The sequence below is a fragment of the Psammomys obesus genome, unplaced genomic scaffold (assembly GCF_907164565.1).
Source record: "Psammomys obesus unplaced genomic scaffold, mPsaObe1.curated_primary_1811, whole genome shotgun sequence".
In the NCBI taxonomy this organism is placed as follows: Eukaryota; Metazoa; Chordata; class Mammalia; order Rodentia; family Muridae; genus Psammomys; species Psammomys obesus.
In genome coordinates, this window is record NW_026590062.1 from 25208679 (window position 1) to 25218119 (window position 9441).

At 37.5% G+C, this 9441-nt stretch overlaps 1 protein-coding gene across 1 annotated transcript in view; it reads right to left on the reverse strand.

The window, feature by feature from the left end:
- Positions 1-9441, reverse strand: part of Tmem260 (transmembrane protein 260) — a 68998-nt gene that overhangs the window by 25044 nt on the left and 34513 nt on the right. The window contains exons 8-10 of the mRNA XM_055606183.1: positions 7309-7392; positions 5912-6026; positions 4295-4464 (exon numbers count right to left, since the gene is read on the reverse strand). Coding sequence (XP_055462158.1) covers positions 4295-4464; positions 5912-6026; positions 7309-7392 — 369 coding nt within the window. The remainder of the gene's footprint in view (positions 1-4294; positions 4465-5911; positions 6027-7308; positions 7393-9441) is intronic.

Sequence of the window (9441 nt, forward strand, 5' to 3'; positions counted from 1 at the left end):
CTAGACACACATAGTCTACCAAAATTAAATCAAGAGAACATCAGCTTAAATAGGGCCATAAAAACTGCTGAGATTGAAACAGTAATAAAAATCCTACTGTCAAACTGTAATCCCCAGCACTCAGGGAGGCAGAGGCAGGCAGAACCTCTGTAAGCTTGAGGCCAGCCTAGTCTATAAAGCAAGTCCAGTAGTCAAGGCTATACAGAGAGACCCTGTCTCGAAAAAAACAAAACAAAACAGAACAACAAAACAGTCCTGTCCACATGGATTGACTGGGGGCATATTCTACCAAACCTTTAACAACTAATGTTCCAAACTGGCTTAGTAGAAAAGAGCACATAGCGCTTTTTGAGAGCACCCACACTGGGCGGCTCACAAACCCCCGCAGCTCTGGCTCTAGAGTGATCCAGTGTCTCTAGTTCCTGTGGTCACTGCACTCACATGCATATATATCTCCATATAGACATACTTTAAAAAAATACATCTTTTAAATTCTTAGAAATTGAATTCAAGAACACATTAAGAAAATCACGAACCATGGCTGAGTTGTTTTAACCCTAGAGATGTAAGTCTGTTTCAACGTACACAAATCAGTAAGTATAATTTAGCCCATTAAGACTTAGGCTGGAGAGATGGCTCAGTGGTTAAGAGCACTGTCTGCCCTTCAAAAGGACCCGGGTTCAATTCCCAGCACCCACATGGCAGCTCACAACTGTCTGTAATGTCAATTCCAAGGGATCTGACACCTTCACACTAATGCACATAAAATAAAATTAAATTTAAAAAAAAAGACTTAGGGGAAAAAACTGTATGATCATCTTAATTGATGCCCAAAAGTCTTCATCAATGTTCAACATTTCACCATAAAAAAGCCATAAAGTCATAAAGAATAGAAGGAACATACCTCAACATAATAAAGGCTATATATAACAAGCCTTTAGGCAATATTATACTAAGCAGGGAAAAACTGAATTTCTTCTACAAACTACAAGACAAGGATGCCCACTCTTTCTAGTCTTATTCAATATAATTCTTGAAGTCTTAGCTAGAGCAAATATACATCAAAAAGAAGTCAGTTTATCCCTATATGCAAACAACATGATCTTGTATTTAAAAGACTCTAAAGACTATCAGAAAATTCTTAGACCTGATAAAACACTTTCAGCAAAGTATCAGGATACAAAATCAGAATAGAAACACTCTCAGCTTTTTACACACCAATAATAAACTTTCTGAAAAAAAAAAAACAGTAAAAAAAAAAATCACCATTCACAATCATTTTTTTAAAAATGTCTAGGAATATAATCAAGGAGGTAAGAGACTTCTACAAACACCGGAAAAGACACCAAATAACTTCAAGGAGATGCTGGAAGACAGAAAGCCCTCCCATGCTCATAATTAAGCAGAGTTACATGAAAATGGCTATAGTATCTGAAATGATCAACTTATTCAGCATAATCCCTGCCAAAACTCCAATGACTTTCTCCACAAAATTAGAAAAAAGTCCTAAAATCAATACAGAAGCACAAAGGACCCTGAATAACCAAACAATACTAAGCAGAAAGAACAATTGCTGGAGCTGGCACAATACTGGTGTCATTACTGAGCCATAGTCAAGACAAAACATGGTATTGGAACAAGAACAGACAGTAGGACAGAAAGAATATCCAGAAATAAATCCACACCATGATAGCCACCAAATTTTGATAAAGCTATCAAAAACAAACTTGAAAAAAAAGCTAGCCTGCTTAACATGATGCCAGGAAAACTAGATTTCTGAATCGTAAGAATGAAGCTAGATCTATCTTCTTCCCCCACCCCCAACAGAAACAATTTAAAACATATCAAAATCCTTGATGTAGGATTTCAGATGTAGAAACTGCTAGCAGAATAAACAAGTATGACATTTCACAATATAGGCACAGGCAAGGATTTTCTGAACCAGGTCCATTAGCACTGGAAATAATGCCAAGAGGTGACAAGTGGGATTACATGAAATTAGCAATCTTCCATACAGCAAAGGAAACAATCAGAGTAGAGAAGGAAAAACAATGTTGACCAAACTTCACATCAGACTGAAGAGCAATATACAAGGTATAAAGAACTGCAATCAATAAATTGAACACACAGTTTTCAAATATTGAAAAAGTGTCTAGCAGCCTTAGCCATGAGGGAAATGCGAAATTAAAACAGCTCAGACCAGTGGTTCTCAAGCTTCCCAATGTTTTGATATAGTTCCTCATGTTGTAGTGATGCCCAATCATAAAATTACTTTTGTTGCTACTTTATAACTTTAATTTTGCTATCGTTATGAATCTTAATGTAAATATTTTTGTTTTCTGATAGGTGCCCTGATGAAAGGATCACCTGGTGCTCCAACGGGGTTGTGACCTACAGGTTGAGACCCACTGACTCAGACAGTCTCTCTCACCCTAGTCAGAACTGCTATCACTAAGGAAACAAACAATAAGTGTCAAGGATCCAAGGATAGAGGAATCTTCATTCATGCTTAGAAAGCAAACTTGTGCAGCCACAAAGGACATGAGTATGGCAGGTCCTAAAAGCTGCAAACAGAACTACTGTATTACCCAGCTGCACCCCTCCTGAGCACGTAACCAAAGGGAGGGCTCTACGATCACAACAGACACGCGCGCATGTCTGTGTCTGTAGCTGCACTATGCACTAATCATGAGATGGAACGAGCATCACCCACCGACAGGCAGGTGAAAAATCAAGTTATTGTACACACACACACTGGGATTTCATACAGCGATAGAAATCAAATTGTGACATTTGCGGGAGAATAAACACAACTGTTAATCACTATGATAAAATACTCAGAAAGATAAGTACTGTAGTTTTCTATCATAAGTGGATCTTAGATTTAAAATAATGTGTGTGCGTGCATATGCATGCACATATGTATATGTATGTATAAATGTATGTATGCATGTATGTGCATATGCATGTTATGCACATATGTATTGTAGCATGTACACATCTATGCATGTACACATCTATGTACATACATATGTGTATATACATGCAAGAATGTATTATGTATATGTGTGTATATATTTGTAAATCAAGAAATGAGAGGTCATGAGAGAGGAGCAGAAACTTTTTTCATTTAATTTTAATTTACTCATTTTACATCTGTCGTAGCCTCTCCCTCCTTTCCTCCCAGTTACACCGTTCCTCCCTGTTTCCCCATCTCCCCTCCCATACTCCTCAGAAAAGGGCAGCCCCCAGCCCAGCATATCCAGTTGCATCAGGACTGATGACATCCTCTTCCCCCGTGGAAAAAGAGTTCTTCGGAAAAGTGAAAAGTACAATGGACAGAATTACCTAGATGGGGAGGCACAGGGAAAGCAGCAGAGAAAGGAGACGTGAGAGCAAAGTGCACTGCATGGCATGAAGATGCCGGACAAAGCCCACTGCTCGTATGCTACCCTAAAGAATTCATTTAAATTCATTAATTTATTTGAGACAGGGTCTCACTATGTAGCGTTGGCTGTCCTGGAACACTCTATGTAGACTAGGATGTCCTTGAACTAACAGATATGATGGTCTTCTGCCTTCCAAGTGCTGGGATTAAAGGCATGTGCCACCATAACTAATAAGAATTAATTTAAAAAAGTTAACTTGCAAGAAGAAATTCAGTCTTTTAAAACTACAATATTCCAAAACTGCTGCAAGAAATCAGTTAAAGAGCTCTTTCTTCTACTTTTGTGACTTGATACTGCTATAAATAAACTGTCATTTAATACTTTAACAATTTTTCAGTTATTCTGAGGTTTTCATTGCAAGATTATTTAAAATGTCTTTTAAAATCTATAATACTTATAGGCTGTGATAGTTAATTTTCAGAACTTAACTTTAAACTAATGAATACACTGCAAGGTTAATTGGAAAAGGACCAGGTATTATTCAAAAGATACAAAGTTTGAAGTATAAAGGGAATTATTTTAGGACAGTCAAGAACCCCAAATCTCTTAATTCTCTATTTACGAGTATTTGAATCGTGAAATTTTACATATACCCAGATTCTTTCTTGTATTTCTTGAGTTCTTTATTGGCAACTGCATGGCTTCCACTCTTGTTTGTGATAGCCTTAAGCTACTGGCCAGAGCTTAACAGATGTGAAAGCTTCCCAAACCAGGCATGCCACTCAGCTGTTTTCATTGGCTAGTCTTAGAAATGAGAAGAAAAAGCCCAACAGTCATATAATCTACACGGCCCAATGTCTCTGGTGTAAGTACCACTTTTCAGAAAGATAACTGTATGCTGTTACCTGTAATTTGAGTATATTTGATAAGCAACAAAAAGAGTTGCTGAAAGCCACTCCATATTCTGGATCCCGCTGCAGCCCAGCACTCGTTTAGTCTCAGACACAAGCGTGGCCAAACCAAGGCCAGCGAGAACTGCCACCACTGCGTTGCTCTGCATCCAGAATCGTTCCACCTGGGAAGGAGACATGCAAACAGTATGTTCAGTAGACAGGTTTATGTGATCAGGCAGAACTTACATATTTGAAAACAACATTTATCACTTACACTTAGCTGCTTATACCTGTTATCATCAGGCCTTGTTAATTCACTTCTCCAGCCCAGTCCTAAGTCATTTGATTTTCCAGTTTTCCAGGGTTCCTCCTTCTTAATTTGGCATGTGCCCACACATTCACCCCAGAACCATAGGCTTCATCTCCACCCCAGCCATATGTAGGTGGAAGAGATAAAGAAATGGCTTGGCTTTACTCTGGGGAGAAATGCTTCCTCCTGCCCCCTCCCTGAGGCCTTCTGTAGATGACGGGGGACTAATCGATAGAGAACTGGCAGCTTGCAGTGTGCCTCTCTGTTTCTCTTGGAAGCGAGCCCCCCCAGAAGTCCTGGTTCACAGCGGACTCTCCTGGAGGACCCCTGGGTGTGGCTAACTGGAGGGCATCACTGCTTATAAGCGGTGACTAGGTCTGTCTGCTGTCAAGTCAGCCCAACAAAGCCCTGCTCTCAAGAAGAAGTTGCATTCTCCAGTCTCAGCACCCCACACTAAAGGTGATCCCTGCTAGCTGAGAGCAGCTCGTCTTCTTTCTCATTTGGTTCAAAGCTCAGAGAGTCAAGTAGAGCACCATTTCTTTATTACGTTTCATGAGCATACAATTAGAAAACCAGGTGAGGTAGGCTTTCAAAGAGTCTACTTTACATCTATGGTTTCTAGTGTGAGAACTAATAGAAGCAGGGATGATGGCTCATGAGTGTGGTCCTGGCACTGAGGAAGCGAAGGCAGGAAGATAGTGAGTTCACTATAGATAGAAAGACTGGGCTATGGAGAGACTTTGTCTCAAACAAAATAAAACACAAACAAATCTCCTTATCCCAATCCCAGAGATGGTTGCCAGGAAAGGCACAGCGTCATGCTGGAGTGCGCAGACTTGAGGAAGGTGGCATAAGGAGGCACGGTGGGAGCGCACTCTCTTCCCCTTAATTCATACTTCTTTTGGCATTCTAAAAAGAATTCCAGGCAAAACATGTGCAAGAATGCACACACAAAACTGAGTCTATCTTGGGTTTTTTTCTTTCTATTTCACTACTCCGTTAAGTGAATCGTATATTTGTTTGCTTGCTTGCTGTGTTGAGACAGGATCTCATGTAACTCTCAGGATGGCCTTGAACTTACTACATAACAGAGGCTGGACTTGATCTCCTATCCTCTTGCTGCAGCTTCCCTAGTGTTGAGATTCTGTGTGTACATATAATATATATATATAATATAACATATAAATAAATACATAGAATAAACATTATATATATTTACTATTTCTGAAAAAGTTTCTCTTTAACATGGTTTGTGAAAAGAAAATTTGTACAATATTCACAGATTTACTGCTTACGAAATATATCAAAGAAAAACTTACCACACCCATGAAAAGTGGTTTTGAAATATCTAAATTTGCTCTCCAAGCAAAGAATAATGAATAAATGCAAAGCATTCCAGTGAAAAGCCATACTATTGAAGACTTCCGTCTGTCCCTACAAAAACCAAAATGTGTCCAAAATTATCTAATTGTATGAATATCAATAATATACATACCTTTAAAGCACAAGGGAATATCTGTAGCTTCAAAACTTTCTAGTTTTAAGAAGAAAAAACAAAATTTTCAAAATCTCCATGAAATAGCTGATGCCAGAATGGTAGCAGACACAATTATACACTGTAGCCATGTTAACTTGTTACGGTGCAGCAGCAGATAGGAACTCACAGAAAATACACACTAGCATTCTTGTCAAATGAGAGACGTCTTCAAACATGTGCAAATACAAACACATTTTTATGCTCAACAATAAAGGTTTAAAATGGCAAATTTCAAAGTAAGAATTGAGCAGTGGCATGATAAAGCACATAACTGCAGTCCTTGAAAAAAGGTAATTTGTTAATCTTTATTAATATCCTTAATACAATCACTGACTCAGCAAACTGGCATTCAGACATTTGTCTTCAAGCAAAACCAGAAACACAAACACACATCAACCTGTGAGTGCTTCAGTACCACTTACAATAGAGGAAAAGTGGAAGCCATCTAATGAGCCTCCAACAGAACACTCCGTTTCCCAGCACATCTGCCGACACAGCTCAGCCCTGTGGCGGAACACTTGCTAAGCATGTACAAGGCCCAGGGTCCAACCCCCAGCACCACAAACAATACGTAAGTTAATTTTCCCACCATTAAAGGGTGCACTGGATCATGTAGACACCTAAACAATCTACGGGCTTGTCTTTGGTGTGGGAAACATCATCTTATGATGTTAACTGTTAAGCAGACTGAATTATAGATATACTTGTCTTTACAAATAAATACAGGCAACAGAACAGAAAGCAAATGGATAAAAATAAACAGGGTTTTATCAAGCTATCGGTATCCACCACCATGCTCAAGAAAAAGTGTTTTTCTTTCTTTGCTTTGCTTTTTTTTTTTTTTTAATTATTGGAGGAATTATATAGTTGCAGGTTTCTTTTGCAAGCCAACAATAATGTTCAGCTATGGGCAGAGTAATGGACAAAATCCAAGTCTTGAGATTATCAATTTTTTCAAGTCACTTATTTGTAATCATAAGACAAAATAAGACATCAAGAAACAGTACACATATTGCCTTAATATCAGGAGGCAATACCTTATATTGCCTTATATTTATTCTAAATATAAGGTATATAAAAATAATACCTTATATTTATTCTAAATATAAGGTAATGCTGGCAACACTCTACAGTGACATATGAAACACAGATTCAACATAAAATAGCAGCATTACTTACTTTCTAGCTAAACATATATTTGCCCAAACTGCAAGAGCTTGGATGTTGAATGAAAGTTCGGTCTTCATATTTATTATTTGTGAGCTGAAAATAAAAACAAAAACCAAAGTACTTTATTGTTGGCATAATAGAAGTTCAGTGAATTTCAAATAAAATATTTTTACCAATAAAACAAACATTCTATTATACACTAAACTGCTCTAAGGACTATTTTAAAGTTATTTTTTTCTCTTTTAAATTTTGAAGAGGGGTTAGAAGTATCATTGAAAAAACCAAAAAATTCTAAGATTTATTGATGGTAGTATTTGGTTCTCAGCACATATAATTTAGGACTGACAGTATAAGATTTTCCTAATGGCTTAGATGAGAAGTTATTTTGAAAGGAATGCTAGACAGCTTCTGTTGTCACTGGTGATTTAGCAACTGAAATAAAAATTAATTTAAACTGTTTTCTGAAGAGCCAACTATGAAGGGGAAAAAGGCCAAGAGAAGGATTTACCATTCTTCCTGGGTTTTCTACATTGTTTTGGGAAATGTTTAAGCAATCTCATAGAAATGTGTTCATCGTACTTTGTATAATTGAGCTAAGTTCTTCCATTAACTAACAAGCATTTTCAAATGCTGAGTCCTAAAACTGCCACACTATTTAACTTCTATAAAAAGAAATAAATATATACACTATGGAAAATTCATTTTCCCTACTGGCAATTTTCCTGGAGAAAATGTGATGCCATAATTATGGGAGCCATACAATGAACATTTACTAATGGAGACACATCCTCTGTGAGAAGGTACCCTCTCTCATTTACAAATATACTTGAAAAATTGATTGGTGTGAGGTCCATTTCTTCAAAAGAAATGAAGTCAGTCTCAAAATTAATTCTTAGAGAGCTGTTGCTTAAATGTGAACTCTAAAACATGTCCACTGCCTAAGGTTAGATTCAGTAATTTCCTTATCCAGAATTGCGCTTTAGAGACATGGCTGGGGAAAAAATTTCATTTTGCTTGACTGAAGAAGGGTAGATGACTGCGTTTCCCCATGCTGAAGGCTTTTCTGACAAGCTAATTGCGCATCTTCTTTTTCAACAACCCACCCACCTAAAACAACAAGTCCAAAAATTATTATAAATAACTATAATAATTACTAAATTATTATAAATTACTCGCTCTTCAACCTGCATGATGACTGGTTCATGGTGTGGATGTGAGCGCATATGACACCTCACAGCTCCTATCTAATGGAAGTTCCCCAACAGATGAAGACTGTCATGTGCAATGTATACAAGCTGGATGTACACCCTGGAGGATTCCCTGGAGGTCATGTGAGACCTGCCCAGGTAAGATACAGCAGTGATCCCAGGAAGGCAGGAAAGGGCAAGCAGTGAGGCTATACATGGGGAGGAGCAAAAGGCAGGGGAAGCTTGAGCCACTGACAAAGTCATCCGTCTACAAAGGAGACCAGCTCTCTCCACCTTCTCCACCTTCTCCACAACAGAAAAGAAAGAAGTGCTGTAAAACTCTGAGTCAAAAAATGAAAGGAAACATTATAAATCAGTTGTGAGAAAAATAACTATGGCAGAGAAATATTTTCAAGATCTGCTGTAAAGTGAAAACACACTAACAAAATTGTATGTATCTTATGAATCCAGTTTAAAAAACTTATGAAAGTATGCAGAAATATAGACAAAATATTAACAAATTAATAACTGGTTATCTCTGAATGTTTAAATTACAGGTCATTTAAACTTTCTTATTTTTGCTTATTTGTATTTCAAAAATTTTATGATTATGTATCCTATTTCAGAATAGGAAAAAACGTTTAAAAACAAAGGAAGAATATCAAATGTAGCGGTATACCAGCACTTTAGAGGCTAAGACAGGAGGATTGTGAGTTCAAGACCAGCTTGGCCTATATAGTAAGATCCTAATTATAGGAAATAAAGAAAGGAAGAGATCTGCTGAAAATCACTGAACATGGGCCACAGTTATATAACTGCGCAGGATTCCTTGTTGCAGGCTAGCTTGGGCTACAAAACTAGGCCTTGAATAAGACAGTCAGACACAGATAGACAGATAAGAGATGGAAGATAGATAGATAGATAGATAGATAGATAGATAGATAGATAGATAGAT